Source organism: Lonchura striata, chromosome 3 (genome assembly GCF_046129695.1).
Source record: "Lonchura striata isolate bLonStr1 chromosome 3, bLonStr1.mat, whole genome shotgun sequence".
NCBI lineage: Eukaryota > Metazoa > Chordata > Aves > Passeriformes > Estrildidae > Lonchura > Lonchura striata.
This window is the reverse complement of record NC_134605.1, coordinates 108,437,618-108,461,255: the sequence shown is the minus strand read 5'-3', so window position 1 is coordinate 108,461,255 and position 23,638 is coordinate 108,437,618. Positions and strand designations below refer to the sequence as shown.

Sequence of the window (23,638 nt, the reverse complement as noted above, 5' to 3'; positions counted from 1 at the left end):
GGCATTTAGAAAGACAATAGTACTTATTAGGAAAAGAAAACAAGAGTCTCAGAAGAATTACACATGTTGGAAAAGCTGTCTCTTTCAAAACAGGAAAAACTCTTTGGTGTAGCTAATGGCCAGATCTAGAGAGGTAATTACACACAAGCTCTTTTAGCTGCAATCCATGCAGTTGCAGTTCATTTTGAGCGTGATCTTAAATCAAATCTGTTGGCCTCCATCAAAGGTCATTGTTGATAGTGTAAACCTCTGTCCTGGGGCAAAAACCTGATTCATTAGTGGAACATCAGGAAAATTTCCTACAATGGACTAAGGTATAGCTGTTATTGAAGATTTTTTTGGTACTTTCTTGGAGGCAGCATTGACTGACCATTGACAGAGACAAAATACAAGGCTGAACAAAATTGTCTAAACAATTATACCACTTTATTCTTCTTCCTGTTTCTTTTGGCTCTCCAGAAGTAGCTGTCAGTTTAATTTTAGTATCAGAGGACCTAAAAAGTCTCCCAAGCCACTTTGCCATCCTCACTAAGCTGCTGGGAAGGGAGCATATGTGGGTGGAGGAGATGTTCTTGTGTGGCCATGGGAGTGCTGGGCTGGCAGTCTCCTTACGCACAACAGATTTTTCTACTGTGCCTTTTTCTGTACTGCAAAGGGGAGGGAAAGAATCTTTCCCCAATTTAAGAAGTTGTGTTAATAGAAGCTTAGAGAAAAGGAGCCGTTATTGTCAATGCTGGTTGATGGGGAAGGTGAGAGTGGCTTTTGCTCCTGGTTCCATGATGGACTTCTGTCAAGGCATTTAATTTTTTGTATGCTTTAGTCTGGCCCAAAAAAAGGGCAGCTAGTGTGGGGCTCCTCTGTGCAGTGCTTTGAGCACAGCAGGACAGATGTGTTAGGCAATGAGCACTGTCATGAGGAATTGCCTGCTGCCCAATAGTATTACCTCTCCAACGTGCTTACCTCCTCTTTTCCCATTCCCTCCCGGCACTGAGATGTCAGGGCATCCTCAGGGACTTTTCTGTTTTCAGAAATCATAGGAGCTGCAGAGCACTTCAAAAAGTCTGGCTCTGTCCCTTAGGTGTCAAAGAAAGACCTCAGGTTCCTGAAAAATCTGGTCCCAAATGAGTGTAAAAACACACATTTTGTCAGGAAGTGAATAAAATCTCACTGAAATTAAGCCAGGGACAAAGATGAAAAAGCAGATGGCCCATGACAAACTGTGAGAACGAATTTGTTCGCATGACATGGGAATAAGTATGTACTCATAACAGACTATTACTCAAGAAATTTTGAAAGAGCACAACTCCACAGGAGTCATAATGGGATTAGTCACATAAAGCTCAGTCCAGCTAAGCCTGGTGTATTGTACCTGAAAGAAGAGAAATAGACCCCAAAGAGACCACAAATGAAAAAGAAAAGAAAAAAATTCCAAAGAAATGCACAAGTTTATGAAGTCAGACAAACTTTTAAATTAATTAAAATACGTAGAGTAGGTTGTGGATTGTTATCAGGCTTGTTTAAAAAGCAAGAGGCCAGAGGAAGGACCCTTCCTGAAATGACTCAACCAGTTTGACAGCACAAAGACAGAGTTGGGGTGTTTTTTGGTGAAATGCCATGGACCCTGGAAGAGGCTTTGCCATGTGCTCCATTATAGCCTTGTTTTCGCAAACTACAATTATTTGCAATTATTTGCAAAATCCCTTTAAAAATAAGCCACAAACCAGAGGACTAGGGTTGATTTGGAATACTCTGATCTATTTTTTTTTTTCAAATCACTATTTTGCACAAAACTCCTGGCTTGAACAGACATATTTAAATACATAAAACTATTCCTTTCATTAAAGGGAGCAGCATCTTGATATATAAAATATTTTGTGATTTTTCTACCTATGAAGAGAGGAGTGAGTTCCTAGGACACATATGTGATTTGCTTTATCTTAAAAATAATTAACAAGCTTGCCTAATGATTTCATGAATTTTCTATGCATTTCTAAGCTGCTCACCCAAAAGTGAGTGTTCAGAGCTCATTTAGATTGATTAATTAATTAATTGAAGGCTAGACTAAAGCCAAAATAATATCTATAGCCAAATTATGTTTCTGAAATCACATCTATGCAAATACGAATCCTGGGGTGCTCATACTGATGCTTCTGTTCAGACCTACTCCATAAGTCATGTCCCATGGCCTCTTCACCAAAGCTGGTAACTTAATCCCTTCTAAACTTGCTTGAAACCCTTCTAAGCCTGACCTAGCCTGGCAGTGGGAAGCACTGCCACCCATCTGAATCAAACCTGAGCAGCGCAGGAGGGTTGGCTTCAGATTCAAGTCCCAAAGATGGATTTTGTGCGTGCAAAAGCAGCACCGCCCTCCATGACGCACACGCTGCTCTTGGGCTTTCATTTACCACAAGCTGCTGGGACTTGAGTTTCACTTCTCACCAGAAAGCGGAGGCAGGCGTATATTTAGACTTTCTTGGGAAGCAGCTGTGAAATGCAGGGGGAGCGCACACACACTCAGTCCCACGGACACACAGACAGACACCGACAGCTTTAGAGCAGCTGCATAAACCTGAGCAGAAAGGACACGGCACAGAGGCCTCCTGCAGGTCACTGTCTCACCAAAGAGACTCATTTCAGCATCTCAGTGTCCTTATCATTGAATCACAGTATCATAGGATCATAGATCTGTTTGGGATGGAAGGAATGTTAAAGATTTTCTCATTCCAACCCCTCTACTCGTTGCAGGGACACCTTCCACCAGACCAGGTTGCTCAAAGTCACATCCAATCTGGCTTTGAACACTTCCAAGGAAGGCACATGTTCTCTGAGCAACCTGTTCCAGTGCCTCACTACCCTCTAAGTAAAAACTTTCTTCTGATTCTGAGTCTGAATCTCTCTCTTTTTTTAGTTTAAAACCATTCCCCCTTTTCCTATCACTATCTTCCCTCTTTAAAAGTTGTTCTCCCTCACTTTTATAAGCCCCCTTGAAGTACTGGTTATTTAAATAAATAAAGTGCTGGCACTATTGAAATACATTGCTTGTTCAGACCTGACTCACTTGAAAAATTATCACCTTCTCAACCACAAGCTCATTCCTTGAAACACTCTATGGGCTTCAGGTTCTACTCTCCTGTATCTTAAATCTTATCTCTATGATTTTGTGCTTTCCATGGGAGCACAGATGCAGCATTACCCATCTGCTATTGAGATTTGATAGGAAATTGGTGATGCCAAGAGGATGGAGCCAAGCTCTGGTCTGTGGTGCCCAGCAATAGGACAAGTGGCAACAGGAAGAAACTGATGCCCAGGAAGTTCCACCTGACCATGAGAAAGAATTTCTTTCCTGGGCAGTGAACAACCACTGGAACAGACTGTCCAGAGACGGTGAGGAGTCTGCTCATTGGGATATTCCAGAAATATCTGGACACAATCTTTTGCCCTGTGTTCTGGGATGGCCCTGCTTGAGCGGGGGCCATGGACAAGATGACCCCCTGTGGTCCCTTCCAGCCTGATCCAATCTGTGATTCTGTGAAATTACTTGCTACATCTATCTATAAAGTGAGAAATCCAGCTCACCCAACTTCAGCCATTTAGAAGGTGCTCAGGCCATCTTAGCAAAAGTTCTGGGAGAGGAGAGACACTTCAGAGCACAATCCTTCAGCCCACTTATCAAGGGACTTGATAGCTTGGAATGGCATTACCCCAGAGGTGCTTCTTTCTTGACTGGAGCCAAGATTACTGCCTCACGCTAGATGCCAGCTAAAGGGCTAATGTTAGATTGTTAGATGAGCTGAATCTGTGGAAAGTCATGCTCCTGCTTTTCCCTCAAGGTTTCATCTTCACAGACCTTACCCTTGTTATTTGACAATAGACTAAGAAATCAGAATTTGCAGAAATTTAGCTACAAGGCAGATAAAATCAGTAGTCGAACAAAAGCAGCTTAGATAGCCAAGGCTGACTCTAAAGTAAGTACATGATCTTCTCATACAGCTGAATGCATTTAAAATAACTTCAGCTTGTCATTTTCACAGGGCAGATCATTAATCTTTTGGTGACATCCATCATCATGAGCAGAACAAGTAGGAGGAAATCCCCTCCTGGAGGTGCTCCTCTGGTCCCTCTCATTATTGAATTACCTACCCTATTTAAAGTCCCAGGAGTTTTAGACACCCTGAGATCCTCTTGGAGGTGGCAGAGTAGAAGAGTGGCCTCCTACTTACACGTAGGTACAACAAGGATGTACAATGGCTTTCCCCTTGGGAGATTCATAGTAGATTAGGAGGGTAGGGAATGGTTTTAAGCCGGGCAGTCATTTTTATGCACTGGTGCAGTTCTCTTTTGCAATGTAGGCATTTTCAGATCATGACATCCACATCTAATTTAGTTATCCAACATTATTCCCAGCAAAGTGATGAGAACAAAATCTCTCATTTTAGCAATTAAGAGGTGATGCTTGACTTGCTTAATCCACTGAATGCAAAGAAAGGCTTGGGAATTAGATAAGACGTAGACAGCTATGCTGTAGACTGCGACTGTGTATAGACAGACAAGCCAAAGGTGACTTGAGGGTATGGCATGAAGTTGTATCAGGGGAGGTTTATGTTGGTATTAGGAGAGGTTTCTTCACCCAGAGGGTAGCTGGGCCCTGGAACAGGATCCCCGGGGAAGTGGTCATGGCACCAAGCCTGGTAGACCTCAAGAAAAACTACAACATACTCTCAGAGACATGGTATTATTTTTGAGGTGGACCTGTTCAAGACCAGGATTTGGACTCAATAAGCCTTGAAGGTCCCTTCCCTCTCGATATTCTGTGATTCTGTGACTGGAATCCCATCTCAGTAAAACAGTCCTCCTGAAGGATGAGGCAAAGCTGCCTGTGCACTCCGTATAAAATAAGTGACTCTTGAGACTGCTAAGAGAGATACATCTTAGGTGTCTAAGCCTTCATTTAGGGAGCTTTCCCTCTACACACAACATGGAAAGTGCAGGGACTTCCAAGGAATTTCTTCCCCAGGCACTTTTAGTTCAGTTGTTTAGATGAAGTTGATCCCATGTCAGGCTTGCCTTGAAAAGTCAGTCTTTGCATATGGGAGTAGGCTACAGCATTTACCCAGCTTCTGTGGACTGGGTGTACTGGGGGAATGCTGAATGACCAGGAACAGGTGGCTGATATCTTTAGGGAAAGTAACTGTACTTGTCTGAGCACTCTGTGTTCAGCATCTCTCTTTTCTGCAGGCATCCATCCAACCCCACTTAGCTCCAGCTCTGTCTAGATGTGGATTGAACACCCCCAGCAGTGGCAGTGCACCTGGATGCTCCAGTTAAGACTATTTCTGTGAGGGCTGTACAAAAAAAAAGTGGAAATAACCAGGCACTAAAGTTGTGATGAGTTGCAATGAGAGAAAAAACCCCAGCATTAGAGAGGAAGGATATCTGATACACAGCAGTAGTTGCTTGTTCCATGTTTCATCCTACTCAGGATTCCCATATAATTGCGTTTTCTCAAACACACTGCAGCAATTTTGAATTTGGAGAAAAAAGTTTTGACACTGCTTTGGGCAGGGTTTGTGACTGGGCAGTCTTCAGAGGTCTCTCCCAGCCTCAGTGATGCTGTGATTCTGCAGTCTTTGGATGCTGAGCAGCTGGGTCAGACCCATCCCAACCATCAGTCACTCTTGTGTTCTGTGATCTGAGCAACAGCTCCCACATGTCCTGGATACACAAGGATCCATGTGCAGGTGTCCAGACACCCATGTGGAATTTCTTAGATGGAAATAGGGGAGCCTGATCAAGCTGAGAAAGTTGTGTTTAAAGCCTATATGTCATAAATAAATCCTAAAGGGGGATTGGGGCAATGACAAAGCTGTGGCTTCTGATAGGGAAACCACACTGCTTGGAAAGGTTTCAGCCAAATGGAAGAGCCTTTGGTGTCCACATTTTTGCCTCTATTTTTGTCTGTATAAGTTGCTACTCTTTGTATATTAACCCCAGTATCTCTGACTATTTAAGAATAATTTGTGACAGTTATTTGCCACAGTGCTAAACCAGATTACATCAAGGTTTGTCGAGCTTCCTCTGCTCTCTAATGTATGGAAAAACATTACACTTAATTTGGTTTGCTCAGGCAGTGTGGACAGGGATTAGCCATGCTATATATGGATCATAAACACTGTTCTGGTTAACACCACAGTACAGCCAAACCTGAAGCTTTCATCTCAGTCCTTGCAAACTTCAGTGGATTGGATGGAAAAGGAACCTGTAGCTGAGCTGTGCTTTATTTTTGTTTTTGTTTTGAAAAACCAAAGGCAAATCAATAGCACTTTGGAAGCCCAAAATCCAGCATCCTCAGCCCACCTCCAGTGGATGGAGCTTGAGTGCCTGTGTAGGCAGGGACCTCGTATTGGGAAGAAAGCCAATAAACAAAGGAAGGAAACTATTTCAAGGAACCTGCAGTAACTCTCCATAAAAATCTCAGGAACATAAAGGCAGACTCAATTTTGTGTCATAATCCCCTCCAAGCAACATGTGCGTCTGGTTAAGAACAACACAGTAGTCCCATGTGGGACAAAGATGGACTTTTTCTGGCTACATGTCCAGCTGGCTTGGTATTAGGAATGTCAGGGAAAACCCCTTGCTTTTGAGTCAGAATTTCAGTTTGCTATCTGGAATACCAAAGCAGCCAGCAATGAAAATGGATTTCTAACATCAGATTTTTTAGATGCCAGAAATAATAATAGCATAGTGTTAACACCTCAGTACTTGGCTTTCTCTAGGTTATTTTAACCTAGATAAATTTATTAATTTGTGTCTTTTTATCCACAGCAGTGCCTTAAAATTTGCACTTAATTGCAGCAAAAGTAGTTTTAAAATCCATCTGTCTTGCACTGACCACTCCTGTAGCATCTCACCACCTCTTGTATAATGTGTTCCCAATGCTAAAATAAAGATGTACAGCATGATATTGTAATTCCACCTATGCAAATCTTTGAGGCTGTTGAAAAGGTAAAATTTCCTATAATATTTCTGGCTTTCAGAATGATTGTAGAAATAGGATCATCCTTACCATATGGTATTTAGCAACTGGGCATAGTGGGTAGAGCACCTTAGACTATCATGTGACTCTCCAAGCCTCTTTGTATCAACCAGAGGCTGCTCTTTCTTCCTATGCTGTATCTAAGGGACTCAGCTCAAGCAAGAATGTTTCTAATGACCTTAGTGGACATCAGATGAGGTCCAGTGGACTACTTTCAAGAGGGCGCAAATGTCAGTCAGGGATGCACAATGTCAACACTTTCTTTCTGTCTCTTCTTTTTGCTTTTCATATCTGAAGTTACTGAAGAGATCTAGGAAGGCATATACATCAAACTTGGATTATGTGAACTCTGCCATGTCTCTACACATAAAAAAAAAATGAAGGGTCTAAGCCACTGGGTAGCCCTTATTGTGTCTGGTGTTTAGCTGTCTGTTCAAACGAAAATGCTGAAAACTGGGACCCTCTGTAAAGCAGTAATTTAGCTCAAGCAGAAGCCGTCCAGCCCTCCCATCTACACAGGACATCTGAGTCACTTAGAGCATTACCGTGGTTCCATGGCTGGCCAGGAAAACAAGTAGGTAATTCACCAGCTAATTCATAGCTATGAGATGCCAACCAGAAAAATGTTCAGGCCTATCCACAGGTTTTATGAAGAATGAGAGTGGAAAGATAATTTAGTTTTATAATATTTAGTTCATGCTTACCTACAGTAGGCTCTTGTCTTATATTACATCTGTTCTTTTCTAATGGGCCTACAGAGAGTATCACTGCCAGCTGCCTTTCATCAAAGAAGGCTTGGTCCCATGGAGGGGACAGCAGGCAGTATGTAAGTACGTGTGTGAATGAAGGCTCATGGTGTATCTTCCTTGCAGATTCAGATCCTTGCACTCCTGATGCTCCACCTGCTGCCACTTCACCACCAACTTCTGAAGAGCCTGGACCTTTCACAGCTCCAGCATCACCCTCCTGTTCCTCTGACACTGGTACTGCATCATTTTCACCACCATTACCCACGTGTGTTGCAGCCTTACATCCAAAACCACCTCCTATTTCACCATCAATATCCACTTCTGCTGCCACTGTTCACCCTGGACTTCCTTCTCTTCCTGCTCCACCTGCCTCTACTCCATCCCTACACCCTGGGATTTATCTGCCCGTTGTCCCACCCAGTGGTGCCACCCACCTCATCAACTGGCTGCCCTTTCTTGCCTCAGCCACACTTGCCACCATCCAAGGCAAGGAGGAAGACCAGCCACCCATAAGCACAGGCTCCCTCGAAGGCATGAAGCCCTGCAGCAGCCCAGCCCCACACCCTTCCCAAGAGGAAAGTCCCCAGGCAGCCCCTATGGGAAGCAGCGCTCCGGGAGCCGTGTCCCCACCGCCGGCTGCCCAGGCTGTGCCTGCGGGCTCCGAGGCGCCAGCGAACGTCAGCGACATCCTGGTGGAGCTGCGGACCATGAACAGCCACCTCTCCACTATTGCCCAGGCCCTCACCCAGCTGGCATCGTCCCTGGCACCCCAGCAGGATGCTGGTGGTGCCCCACCTCCTTAGTGCCAGATTTCACAGGGAGTGGTGCTGGCCAGAGGAAAGGGACCCTCCCCAAACCTGCCCATACCACTGGAGCAAGTTCACTGCAGTCGCAGACACCGACCATGTCTCCCCAGTGGGTTTTTCTGTTGGTTTGTTTGTTTGCCCCTTGGAAATGGCTGCATATATTAAAAAATAGTTTTGTGGTCTTGTTAATAAAATTGTTTATGTTTCTCACAGTCCTTTCGGATGTGCTCACTCCCCTCTTTCTCACCCATTAACCACACGAGCGCTGGTAGAACCTGGTGAGGTCTCACACAGAAAATGCTGGGAATCTGAAGCGGTGAGAAATTACCCATGAGAAAAAGCTCAAGGCGGTGACAAAACCACTCTGGGCAATGTAGGGGGACACAGAAAGGAAAGGACACAATGAAACTCTGAAAAATTTCCATGTTTATCCTCATCGTGTTGAATGGTATGGCTCTGTTGAATTTGGAGCCCTTCCCAGTGCACTAGATCTCAGGGGTAATTGTGACTACCAGCACAGGTACAAGCCATGATAAATTGTTCAGAATATAAAGCAGGGTAGTTGTCTAAGCAGCAGTGGCATGAACAGCTACCAAACAGCTTCATCCACCTCCTGCCCTCTAAGAGAGAGAAGTGAAGATGCTTAGCTCAAGTCAATCTGTCTGATTTACCAGTGGTGCCCAGGGTTCTTCAAGGGCATAAACAGACCAATCTAATTTACAACAATTAACCAGGCACATATGGATAAATTCTGACATTTCACAATCCTTCCCTATTGCTAAGGTGCAGCAGCTTGCCTAAAGGTGGCATTGAAGGTGTGAAACCTTAAACAATCCTCTTGGTAGATGGAGAAAGACCTCTTGGACATAAATCCAGGATTTGCTCCTCCTAAATGTGCAACCTGCAGAGCAGCTGGTGAGGTACAATTGGACAGGTGGAAGCACCAGAGCTGGAGGTGAAGACGGGGATATGCTTGGAGCTCTGGAAGAGTCCCTGGAAAGAGAACTAACAGCTCTTGCAGAGTTGTTTTGTGCATCTCAGCTGTGGTCTGCCCATAGTGCAAACAACCAGACCAGGTTGTCCCTGTCCACAGTGTCCCTGACCTTTATAGCCTCTTCCAAGCCAAATCATTCTATAATTTTATGAACCATCAGTCCAAATATCTTTTCCCAAATGTGGGCCAAGCACAGTACTGGTGGTGGCTGAGCCAGGCTATGCTGCTGCTCTGCCTTTCATCCCAGTGGATTAAAACAAAACATATGCTCATGGCAAACAGAAGAAAGTAAAGGTCTCTGTGAAGCTGCGTATGATCTTGCCATAATTTAGCTACACAGCCCTCAGATATCAGGATCTGAGGCCATCTCTAGGAAAATCCCAGACAGACAGATTACTAGATAAGATTAAAGAGGAAGTATTCTGTCTATTTGCAAATGTTACAGATGAGCCTAAGCCACAAAGATTGAATCAATATACAAACTTCCCCAAAGCTCAGGTGTATTTGAATTTGAGATTTTGGTTACTACATATGTATTTATATATAAACTTATCTATATTTTTTGAGTCTGTGCCTGAAAGACAAAGGAATTGTCCTGCTCAATCATGTTTTTTTTTTTTCTAGTCTGATCAGACATTTTTTTCCCTCTGCTGTGTTTAGCAAAAAGGTGAAAAAAAACCAAACCATTTCATAGATGTCCTACACTACCTTTTAAGTTTGTGTTTAAATATGTGTTTCAACTAAAGGAGATAAAAGGAGTACCTATAAAACATTCTGGGTTTTGATTTGTCCATTGCAGTTTCCTTAGACTAAAAAAGCAAAAATAAAGGAAATTTATCACTTTTCCACCTTTCATTATGAAATATAGGACAGGAAAGAAAGGGAAAAGCTCCAAGATTGAAAAATTAGAAGGAATCATTTTTATTTTTACCATCTTTCCTGCTTTCATCTTAGCATAAGTAGTAAATAAATAGCACAAGTAGTAAATAAATAGCATATTCCCCCACTGTTGATAGTTTTGCTTGGTTGATCTTGCTGTTTTCCAGTAGCAATCTTTCATGGCTTAATGTTGATGAAAATGTCACTGGAGTTTTCTAGATCCATGCAAAGCACAGAGGTATAAGTTCAGAAAGTATTACTGTGCAGATGCTGATGCTTTACCAACCAAGGTTAGAGCTGACTTCATTTAGGTGTCTAAGGAATTTGGGAACAGTTTCCATGGCATGCAAATCCAGAAAAACCCCAAAAAAGTTGCCTATACTCACCTGCAAAGGCAGCATTCTTTGTTCTCAAAGATGCTATGAGTGTAATCCAGCTGACAGGGAGGGAAAAGTGCTATTCCTGAGCCTCTTCCTAAAGGAACGAGATTTCTGTGGTGTCACAGCCAAAGATATTAGGTGCTGAACACCTTTGCTGTCTAGACTCAGAGCTGTCTGGTCCTGCAGCATCCTGACAACAAAGCAGGACCAGAGCCTGTAGCCAGAAGTAGCAGCTTTTGGATCGCCTTGGTAAGCACTGCTGGCCCTCACAGGGCACAGCATCTGGCTGTGGGGCCAGTGGGGCAGACAGAGGCTGGTGTGGGCAGGGGCAGCCCCTGCACCCTGAGCCAGCATGAGCTCAGCCAGGGCTCTTCTAATGCCCAAGGTCCCCATCTGCAGGGTTTGTACTTGGCCCATGTGAGTTAAAACCCAGCTCAGGTACATCTGGGCAGCCCCACCATGGCCCACAAGGGCTTCTCTGCCATGCTAAGAGGGGTCCTGCCCACATGCTCCTCATTCAGCAAAGTGCATTATTCTCTACTCAGTGCATTCCATACTCGTGTCCTTTGGGAATTACTCCCTCAACTTCATGAAACCACTTAAACACTGCAAGAAACAAGTGGCTGTTCTGACTGCATCGCCTTGCTGGCAAAAGTTTGACTCTGTTTCATGTTTTGTTTCCTCTTCTTGGCTTTCATCTGTCCCCATCCCCATCCAGCTTGGTGCCACCAGCCCCACTGCTGCTCTATGTGTGCTCAGCAGTTTTACTGGCACTGCTGAGTGGCTGCTCCACATGTACTGTGCTGCCAGTCAAAAGCTAGAGTGCAACTTACCACAAAAAAGTCTCCTAAAGCCCCTAAAAGTGGCAGCAGAATGGCTGGAGAAAGACAGAAACCCCAGTAGAGCTGGCAATGTGTCCCCACAGTTACCCAGCACCTGTGGAAATGACAATGTGACAGATCCACAGCAACCATGGCAAAGAGTTCAAAAGACTTTCTTCTCTAAATTATTCATTTTGATTCAGCTCAAAGCATGAGGGGCTGAAAGTTACAGTGCCTTGGTGAGTGTTCAGTCCTGTGTAGAAATAAGCTCATCATCTCACACTCCAGGGGCTATTAAAATATTAAAAAATCCCATGCTGGCCTTTTCTCTCTTGTGACATCTTCAGTTGCTCCTTCTTCTTCCTCTTCCACGGCCTTGTTATTTTCCAAGGCAGGAATTTATGGGGCAAGATTTACTTCAAAATTGGCAGATGCTGCTTTGCTTTTCTACTAAAACACCCTTAAACACTCTGGATGAGAAAAGTAAAGGCTGGAGGCCAGGTTGTTAGAGTCAGCATTGTAATCAACGCAACCCCTTGTGGCCTCCCTATCAAAATCCCAAACACACTGATCTCATCTTTCACAGGTTGTTTATGAACAAATACTGAAGGTGGGTTTCAAGTCACCACACCTCAATCATCTAAACCTTGGGTTTATAGTTCCTTTACAGCCATGGGCTTTCATCTCAGCCTAAAAAAGATATTTAAAATAGGTAGGAAGGCATTTGATTTCTGGCAATGCCCATGGCTCTCCCCAGACTATAGATGACTCCTGTAAGCCAGATGCTTGACTTCTAGGTGGCTGGAAGTAAATGAAATAAATCCTCTGTTAGTAATTGCAGTTCATTTTAAACCGGTGAAACATTAATATATCACATTTATTTGAATCACAGCAGCAGTGTGAGGAACAGGAAGAGGAGAAATGGAAACTCGGGAGAATAGGACTGACAGTAAAACTGGAAGCCCCCCCAAAATATCCAGTTCCAGACCTATGCCAGGAGTTATCCTGTGCCAGGAGAGCACCCAGAGGAACATCCAGGTTATTCCATTCTCTCAGAGAATTAACTCCTCAGGATGTGGAACGGAAAGCTAAACAACTTCATGGGGTTTGAGTGATGTACTCAGTGTCTGCTACTCCAGCAGGAATTATTTAAGGAGGCAGTAGGCTGTACAATATTGTATTAGACTGCAACTCAAGAAGGTGGGAGAAAACACAGGTTTACCCAGGAGAAATAAGAAGCCGGGTGGTTTTTCACTTTGTTTTCTCTAGCACACATTGTTCTTCCAATATTTGTACACACATTCACTGTAATGACACTCAAATCTCCCAGTAAAAATAATTTATAAAGAAGCATTGCTGGGGAGTGCATTCCTTCCCATTAGCCCAGCTGCAAGCTGGCAGCTCAGAGCCTGGGAGTAAGGTCCCTCTTCCAGACAAGAGGATTTTCCAGCACAGCTCTGTCTGGGAAGCACAAAGCAGGTACCCTCTGCCAGATGCCCCTGTGGACTCCCATCTCTGCCCACAAAGCCATAGGGACTATGCCTCCAGCTTCCTCCCAGTCCTTTCACTACAACATTTTGCAGAGTTCTTTGGGTTTCTCTTCAGTGTTTCAGTCCGTGAACAACTAACCAGGACACCTGTGCCAGGAATTGGCTGCACCCATAACCACAGGGCTTTATCCTGAGCCCACAGCTGCCAGCCTGGTGAAAGATCCTCTTTGGATGCCACAGGGCAGGAAATGCTGCACCACCAGTGTGGGCAAGGGTACTCTGTGGCCCTGACTGTCCCTGTCCTAGGTTGTGTGTGCAGTGTTTGTGATGGTCATGGCTGTGCTTCGGAGGGGAAAACTGAGTCACCCAGCCAGAGACCAAAGCCACATATTCCATACTCATCCCATGGGCTGGGGAGCCTCTGCTCACATCACCCAAGGATGCAATAGAAATGCAGGGTCTGCCCAGCCCCAGCTGCCTGTGGAGCCTACTGTGCCAGAGGAACAGCAAGGCAGGCAAGGCTGCTCCCAAAGTGCACTGGAGATGAATAAACCTGGGCCCAAGGGCTTTCCCAGCCATGGCTGAGCTGGGCGACTGCTTTTGAATGCTAAAAAGCAGCATATTTTTACTTGCTCAGGTGTTTGTGGTCATCTCCCAAATGGAATTTTTCTTCTTCTTGACAGACACTGAAATCCTGCTCTTGGCTTAGCCATAAAGAGTTAGGCTATAGGACAAAAGGCAATTAGTACTGGTCTTACAGGAAATTAATGGCTTTTTAAATACTCTGGGATTTCAGATGTCATAGAATCACAGAATGGTTTGGCTTGGAAGAGACCTTAAAGGTCACCCAGTTCCAAGTCTCTGTTGTGGGCAGGGATATCTTCCATGAGCTCAGTTTGCTCAGAGCCCCATCCAGCCTAGCATAAAGGGGTGAGACTCAGTCCTTCTCCTGGGTGTGCTAGGACTGCAGCACTGAGTGAAGATGTCCACTGCTCCTCTGTATCACTGACTGCTCTCTGTCCCCCCATTTTACACCTAACCTTTACATTTTCAGAGCAAAGAGTAGGTTTTTGTTCTACCATCATGCAAAGCTTAGCATGGAAAGGGATTTTAAACACTGCAATAGCACAAAGCAATTATTAATAACAAGCGATATCACGAAACCAAAATCTTCCTCTCAACAAAGAGGAATTCAGTTATGTAGAAGTTGAAGACAGAAGTGCACCACAACCCCTTGCCAGGTTCTGCTGCAGACTCTCTAAAATAAGCCAGGCTGAAACAGTAATTTCTCACTACTGCTTTTTCTTGTGGAAGTGGTTCCCAGACAATTGCTGTACATCGTACAATGTCAACATCTGATTTGATCCGCATCGTTCCCATCTACCACTCAGCCTAACTTCCCATTTATCTTGAACTTTGGCTGAAATCTCATTTTATTCAGAGACAGGTCTTACTGGAACAGCCCTCTTGAAGAGCTTACTACTTATAACTGTAATTCGAAACATATTTTGAACAGAAAATTGTGGATTTCCACCAGCTGAAGCCCTTGGTGATTCATGGTGATGGTAACAAATTGTTTTTGTCACAAAACAAAAATAAGAGGGTCCTGAAAAAGTATGAAAAATGCCAAAGACTGTTTCTATTTCCAAATATTTATTTTATTAAAGATATAAAGCCACACCAGTAGTTCAAGAAATAATTGAAGCATTTTGCTTCCTCTGCATTGCTACTTTACCTATTTCCTCAATTTTTTTTTAACAGTATTTATTTTGGGTCAATTGAAAATGACATTTCTTCTCTCTGTCAGCAGAATCAAAACATCAGATGCTCATGTGGCTCTGCTAGGAGAGTTCAGTGGATTCTTAGCTTAACTTGGCTATCTGTGTGTGGAAATCCAAACCCCACAGCTTCCCCCAGATTCTTCAAAGTAATGGAAGTGTTGGTGACTGGTGTCCCAGTTGGTGACTGGTGACACCAGTCTGGTGTCCCATGGTCCATGACATATGTCACCAGTGAGGGGGTAAATGGTTCTATGCCCAGTCTTGACTGGGAAGGGAACTCACAGGCCTTTGGGTGATATAAATTTCCAGGGACTTTGAGCTTGGATTTACCAACCAGGGCAGATTGATCTGTTCCTGGTGGGACCTGGCTCCATGTGTTTTAGTAAATGGTGGTAGACATTGGACTTTTCAAGCCATGCCAACAGACAAGTGATTAAAGCTTCCAGGGACCTATTCATTTCTTCTGCATAAAATAAGGCAATTTTCACATTTAATGTTAATTCTGTATTGACTATCACTCTTGGGAGGTAAGGATGTCATTATTTTTTAAACACACAGGGCTTTACTCCATCAGACGCATTTGTTTCCTCTGATGGAAGAAAAGGGCCTGAGGTGGAGAGAAGTTAAGAGCTGACTAGGAGGTTTTAACTGAAGTAGTGGGATGAATGTGAGCCAAGGAAAATTTAGGCTGGACATCAGGAAAATTTTCCTAACAACGAGGTCTATTGCTACGTGGAATAGTACCCCCAGGGAAAAGAGGGAAGCTGACTAGACAAAGCAATGAAGAACACATTGCAGGGGGCAACCTTTAAACAGTTGGAGAATGGACCAAGTGACCTAAGTGCATTTTCCATTTCTAATTCCTCTGACTCGAACACTGCAAGGGCACGGTGCAGCATATATCACTCGTGTTCTCTGCCACATCAGTGCTGCTTGGGAACACTTCCCACAGAGCCAGTCCTCAGGATGTAAAGGACAGCAGAGCTCTGACCTCCAGGCTTTTTCACTCAGGTCTGCCAGGCATAGGCTGCTCTTGCTGGGACCTTTGGCTGCCCAAGGGACCACAGGGTGCATGGACTCAGGTCATTTTTAAGAAGACTTTTTCATTCTTCAATTTCAGTTTTCTTTGCCTTTCCTCCCCTGATTTCTTCCTCTCATATAACAAAGCTTTTCATGCTCAGAAATCTCTAAGTTGCTTCAGAGACAAGCTCAAGCTACACAGAAACCTGACACAGAAGTGGATCTTCTGAGCACCTGGAGATGTCCATGTGACAGCTGTCACAGTAGCAGTCACCCAGGACCAAACCACGAGACTTCAGAGCAAAAAGTTGAACTTTAGATGACAAACCAGCATACAATGCAACTCTCAGGTCCTCATTTTCCCAATTGAATTGGATTGGATGAGCCAAGGAATACTTGAATGCTATGAAAAGGTTTACTTTGGTCAAAGGAACTGTGACTCCTAGGAATGAGGAAGAATTTTCCTTTTTATCCTTGAATCCTGGTGTTTAAATATCAATGGTCTTCTGGCAGAGTTCTTCACTGTTTTTGTATAAATCTTAAAAACAAAGTTGATTCATTAGCAGTTTCATTGCAAGTTCACCCACAGTTTCAAGGTGTTCACACTCCAAATTACATCTTTTGTCATTTTTTAAAATGAAATATCATAAGGATGTTTTAGTTTGGTTTTGTTTGGTTTGGTCTGGTTTGGTTTGGTTTGGTTTGATTTAAAAATAGGCTGCTTTTTCAAATTTTAACTAATTAGAATAAATCGAAAAAAACTCTTGCTATAATTCAGGGAGCTGATGCTTTTTTCCTCTCAGAAGAATGGTGTAATATACCCCAAATACAGTGAGCTTTGTGTCTGAGTATTTTTATCTCCTGAAAAAGTTCAAGATATCAACATTTCCACAAAAGAGAAAAATACCTCCCTGTTTGGCTTATTTATTGTTTGAGCAGGAATTGGTCGAAAATACAGGCGAGATAATGAAAAGCCTTTTTTTTTTTTCTGCACTTTTGCTGGGAAACCTGTATTTATTCTTAGTTTAAATATGGCCCTGAAAACACATGTTTTGAAAAAAAATAATAGTCCTGTTATAAGACAAATTCAGTATACCATGTATGAGGCTGGAGGAGCTGCATAACTTTCTGACACAGACTTCATTTGTGCAAGCTGGATGTAGTTTTTCTTCAGCCTCAGCAGTTTTTATCTCTGCAGTCTCAGTTCACATCTATTTCCTCTCCATGTGAGGTGTGTGTGTGAATGCAGGGATGTCTAACAATGAAAGAACAGCTTCAGGCAAGAGATCAAACCAGCTCTGTATTCACTGAGAGCTGACTGCAGACCATACAAATAGATAAGAAAATGCAAAGAAGAAATGGCTGAAAAAAGCTTCTAGACAAAATCATTACTTCTACATGTTAGAAATAAAAATTTTTAAAATGGCAATGAAGACATTAGAAGTTATGACTTCAGAAAATGCACTAGGACAAGACAGGACAAATATCACTTACAGGGGAAAAATCCTGTCCATGTCAGTAACACCTCTATCAACACCACTTTAGTTTTACCAGTTCCTGTCTAGCCAGGAACTAATTTCTTTACAGTTACTGAAGCAGAGTAACCATAAATCAAACAGTAGGAAAATGATAACCTACTGAACTCCGTAGAGGCCTCTCAGCTGGGTTTGGTGGCATCTGAACTATGCTTAGACAGTTGTGAAATGTCTAATGTGGGGCAGTCAATCAGGCTTTGCCCCTGAACTTGTCATTTTGTCAGGCAAAGTGGGAATAAAAAAAAATAAACCCCACAAATATTTAGAAAAGTTAAAACTGCTAAAAATTATTTATGAGCAAATTTTGGATATTTCTTGGAAGGTGACATTAGAATCCTTTAATATATTATGAGAATATAAAGCATAAGGGGGAGTATAAAGTACAGGGAGAGACCCTGTTTTCAGGAGTTTTTCAAAGTTATGTTCTATTGGCTCAGGCTGCAGTTCACTGAAATGAAACTTAACAGGCCAATAAATACAGCACTGCTGAGCAAAAAGAAGAAATCGTACTAAACTCTGATTATGCTGACATCATCTGGCCTATAAATTATTGCCCAATAAAAACTATAAAAATGTGAAAAAAATATCCCAGATATTTTTCAAAAAAGTTTGGATATATTCCAGCACAATAATTCATATATATGTATTTATGTATATATTTTGCATTGTGTTCATGTAAAGATCTATTTCATCAGCTTCATCTTCAGGCTTTTTTTTATACTCACTCTTCTCCTGCAATGAACAGGGAAATGCTAACCCAGACCAGGTTGCTCAGAGCCCTGTCCAACCTGACCTTCAGTGTTTCCAGGGACATGCCTCCACCACCTCTCTGGTCAGTCTGTTCAGTGTTTCACCACCCTTCTCATAAAAAATTTATTTCTTATATCTAGTTTAGATCTGCCTTCTTTTATTTTAAAACCATTATTCCTTGTATTGCTACTTCCTCCATCTTTCTTTAAAGCCCACTTTAAGTATTGAAAGGCCATTAATGGAATAAAAATGCCGGAGAAAAGATGCATTTCAATATGATCTCTTCTTTGTAAGAGATCTCAACAAGGCTCTGAAGGATATTTTTTTATTTTTCCATTGTGGCGTGTATATATATATATATAAATAGTCATGATACAGTGTAGAGGCCTCTTGAATAGAAAGGAGTATCTGGGTATCTGTGAACAGCTTGCCCAGAGAGATGGTAGATGTCTTGTGTCTGGAAACATTTAAGGACAGAGTGGGCAGCAGTCTGAGCAACCTGGTCTAGCTGAAGATATTTACAAAAGCATGTCATGACAGTACAAGGGGTAATGGCTGTAAACTTAAAGGGGGTAAATTTAGAAGAGATTTAGGAGGAAATTCTTTACTGTGATAAGAGCAAGACACTGGAATAAGTAGCCCAGAGAAGCTGTGGCTGCCCCATCCATGGAAGTGTCCAAGGCCAGGTTGGACAGGGCTTGGAGCAACTTGGGATAGTGGAAGGAGTCCCTGACCATGGCAGGGTTGTGGAACAAAGTATTCTTTAAGGACCTTTCCAACCCAAACCATCCTGTGATTCTGTGATGTTCACAGTGTAGCCTGGTAGATTTCTCTAGCTAGACTTGGTTTTGTCGGTGATTGCTAAGTCTAGATAGTGTCAGATCCCAAAATTAACTGTAAATGAAGATGAAAAATCATAATGAGAGGAAAACAGATCATGAGGTTATCTGTCTCGTGTCTGAAAGATGCCATCTCTACCTCTCAACCTCTCCTACCATCACTTGAGGTGACAAATGGGAGCAGCACCAGCTCAGATGGAGAGTGTGCCACCCACTGAGTCACTGGTACTGCTTCCTGCTAGCACAGCCCTCCTGGTAGGAGCTGTTCTTCTGCCGAACCTCTCTCCTTTTTCGTACAAACAGAAAGCAGAAGTGATATGAATCCCCTCAAAGACCACCTGCTAAATTCTTTTCCTGTGGTCTGGAGCCTAATGCCACCTGCTAATAATGAATATGAAGATAGAGGTCTTCAGGACATTGCTCAGAATCAGACAATCTTTCTTCAGGATTAATTTCCCAAGGAAAGCAATAAATATCAAAAAATATGAGTCCCACTTTTCAGGAGTCCCAAAATACTGAAGTTTATTGACTTCACAGATGCCTAACCACTGCTGCTACGCACCTCTAGTGAAATAAAATCCATTTTAAGGAAACAAACCACATAGTAAATGTTTGGTTTTGTTTGAACATGAGTTAAATAACTTTAAAATTCATATTTATCAATGTGTATTCAGACATGTTTTCTGTCTTCTATAAGACCATCCCAAACTCAGAAGACTAAATATATCTAAGTACATCCAGTGGCTGGACATACTGGCTTCCATCTCCAGTGTCACTCTAAATCCTTTCTTCATATCTTGAATTATTTGCAGAAGCGATGACTGAAACCATGAAATTGTGACAGCCTGCACACTTAGAAAAGACAGTCAGTATAATATTAGCAGTTTGCATTCATCCACCATTTGCACAGTTGTAACTTCTAACCACACAAAGAAAATACTCACCTCTCACACACTGCCACAGCCCATGCAATGAGGGTCTGTTGAGCTGAAGTGCCCCCACATCTCTGGGACTTATGAGTGAACCTGGAATTTTTGTAGAAATAGTAATCTGAGAGAAAGCAAGAAGAAAAGTCGCTTTCATCTTTTATACTCATCAAGTCTGGGACAGCTTCCAAATCAATGAGTACATGCACTCAGTTTTGTCTTGGTTTTTGAGTTACTACCATGAAATAACCAACTGAGACTCATAGATTTTAACAAACCAGTGCAAAAAACAATGTGGTCTTTGAAATTGCTTTTGAATCTGTCTATGGGTTAAACACTCAGAGCTGTTGCCTTTGAAAATCCTTAAGCAAAGACGCCTTAGCCTCTGAGGAATGACATTTTATTAATGTGCATGCTTGTGTATGTTAGCGTGTGCATGAATATATGAATAAAAGCATAGACAACTATTATACAAATACTTCTTATAAAGACATAAGTTTATGGAATTAAAAACAGTAGTCTCAGTGTTGTATCTCTGAACAGGTAACATATGTCAGGGTTTAGTTTATGTGTGCCATTCAAGAGCATATTTATCACCTAAAAGCATTCCTTGTTTTACACTCTTACTTCCTGTACATTATTTCAGGCAATCATAATTGCATAGGCATATATTTTGACTTGTTTTGTAAGTGGTAGATGAAAGAAAATAATCAGGATATAATGGCAGGCCAAACCCTGATGTCTTTACTTAGATCCTACTCAGATAAAACTGCACAGGACTTCTATGTGCAGAAAGACCACAGGAATTAGCCCTACAAATGGTTTCCCCCCTTCCAAGAGGTAAATATATATCTTTGTTCTTTTATCTGTTTGTTGCCAGGGTGACAGACTTACGCAGTTTGAGAGTACTACAGTAAGGCCTTAGGGTGTCACTTTAAGATAAACACACACTCAGTTTTCTGTTTAGCTTCATTATTTTATTTTTAGTTTTATTCATAACAATGTGCTACTGAAAAATGCCTATTGTCAGCTCCAGGTGTGTTTGCCAACATTAAAAAGTATAATCACAATAAAAGAAAAGCCAGGAGCTATTCCACCTCCCACATGCCAAAATTAACAAACCATAGCAAAAATTAAAATCAACACTATTTCACTTCTCTTCCTCCCTTTCTTCTCTCTATTCTCTACTCTCTCCTTCCCACAAACCACCAAGATTTCTTTCCAAATGCCTGGATAAATGGATAACATGCAGCATGGATGTTCAGTTGACACTGCAAAACCATAATTTTGGACCTGTTTTCATACCCTTGACAGCATGTCCAAAGCAGATTCTCTTTTTCATATTAAGAATTCTCTTTTTCATACTAGTGAAGTGCATAACTATACAGAAGACTTCTACATAACTTCTCTAGAGTAATCTGATAGAGCAAAATCCAAGATTTCCCTTTTCCATGGACTTTGGAGACATAGAAATTTGTAATTATCTCCACAGCCTATAGTTTTTAGTTGTTTTTCTAATTAAGACCTGTATTTGAGGTAAGGATTTTCTTTGAAAAAAAATAGTATTAATGTTGATTTTCCAGTGAAGAAGTTCCATCACAGGTCTTAAAAGCTAATATCATGTCACATATGATTCTTTCTTGAAATTCTATTTCACTTGCAACCTGCAAGATTTCTACCATGTCTTGAAGTAGTAAGTACACTTTCTATTCTTACACACAATTTTCTTATTTAAATCCAAGCTCTGAGTCTATTTGTTGTGTTACATCATGGTCAGCTCATGTTCAGATGTTTCTCTGTGATTTCCAGACCTTATGTGGAAGCAATGCCTGCTAAAACAGATCCATCCATGTTTTATGATGTTTATATTCTTTGGGTAGGATTGGATTGGTTTAAATCCCAAACACAGTAAGATTTAGATATCTAAATTCCAACTTCAGACCAAGCTACCATCCTATCTGCTTATTTTTTCTACTTCTTCTACTGTCCACACCTTTTTAGCTTGAAATTTCCTTAGATTTTAGCTACAGCTACTCGGATAGTCATGCTTTCAGGACCTGTGTCTGACCTGTGTCAGTGAAAACTCAGCTATGTACACAGGCCTCTAGCCTTCGTGTAATCCCCTAGAGAATTCTAAAAGTTGTTTTTATTTAAATAAATAAAAGATAATCTTCAACCAAGCCTTCACTCTTTGTCCCACCAATGGATGATGTGCATAAACAAGCTACATGAGCAATGACTTGGGAAAGTGAGTTGAACTATGAGTGGTGAATTTGGTCACATAATTATTACAGTTGCCTCGGCATCCTAAAACAACTCTACAGATTCCCCACATACCTAAAGGTTTCAATTTGTCTCCTTTTCTGCACAGAGCTGCTGTGGATGGTGGATGAAGCCAGAGAAATGTTCAAAAGCCACAGGACCAAGCGGTAGGGTCTTATAGCTAACTGTAAATGGCAAAGAAAACTGAAAAAACCTATATTTTAGTCTATGCTGGGCTGCATAGGGTTCTTTTCATATGGAGATTGTGCCTCTTCAGCATTGCTTGGCTAAACTCACAGCAGGGTCCGCACATTGACAAGAAAGAGATGGATTTGCATTACCAGAGAAGATGGGAAGGCAGTTGCAATTTCAACAGCTTTTCAAGAGTATTTAAGTCACCTGAAGTATGGCCCCATGTGGTAAAAGGCAGTTTGGCCTGGGCAGTGCTAGGATGTGTGGATTCAGTGAGTTTCCTCAGTAGCCTATTATCACCGGACCGCCCGGAGCGCTGGGATACCAACCCTGGCTGCTGCGGACCCAGAGGAAGAGCTTTGCAAGCTGATTCCCCTCTGCTTGGCAAACTGTTGAGCTGAAGCATGAAGGTATGAAGAAAATTCAGTAGACATGGACGAATCCCATGTGGCCCCAAATATGTCTTTATCTGAGAAAGCTGAGAGCTTTGCCATGTCCCGCTGGCGCCCAGCCACGTGTGGTGAGCCGAGACAGGTGGTCTGCTGGGCTGGGAGACGCACTAAGACAGTCTGGTCAGCCGGGCACGTTGGCACGAGGGGTCCAGTGAATGGGACTCTTCTCCTTGCACATGGAGGAGTCCAGGGCAGTACAATGGGGTACTGTGCTGCTGAAGAAGTTGTTCTTAGGGTGAGACATTACACTCATAAAACTCAGTGGAGGTCCTGACCAATTTGTGGGCATTAGTGAATCCCATGACTTCTAGCAATGACTCTGGTGTCCTGGCCACGCTCCAACTTGGAACGCTTTGTCTCGTTGGACTCCCTGTACAGCTCCTATTCAGAAGTGTTGTCTTCACAAAGCCTACGTTTAGATGAGCTCATGTTAAGCTGCCGTTTCAAAGCTGATGCCAAAATGGAAAAAGAATTGTAAAAACAATTAGCGATGATTACTGATAATTACCTACACATGGTTGGTGTACCAGACTTAGAGAAATACCTCAGAATGAAAAATGTCATGTAAATATAGGGTGTTACTAAGTCTCTGGCTGGGGTTTTGAAACACTCAGAACTGTATGTACATATTTTTTATCAGAACAAGAAGTGCTGTCTTGGTGCTAAAGATCTTAAATTCAGACTGTGCACTAGGTAAGTTACCAGTAATGCTTGCAAAGATATGAGATC

General features: G+C 42.4%; 1 protein-coding gene across 2 annotated transcripts in view; it reads left to right on the top strand.

The window, feature by feature from the left end:
• The window catches only part of RUNX2 (RUNX family transcription factor 2), a 195,861-nt gene that overhangs the window by 149,100 nt on the left and 23,123 nt on the right, over window positions 1–23,638 (top strand). Inside the window, exon 6 of one of the 2 annotated variants that reach the window (XM_077782468.1) lies at window positions 7,906–8,798. The exons of the other annotated variant lie outside the window; for it this stretch is intronic. Within the exon in view, the coding sequence (XP_077638594.1) occupies window positions 7,906–8,585 (680 nt within the window). The 3' untranslated portion in view covers window positions 8,586–8,798. Of the gene's footprint in view, window positions 1–7,905; window positions 8,799–23,638 lie in introns of those variants that run through there. 2 annotated transcript variants of the gene reach the window in all.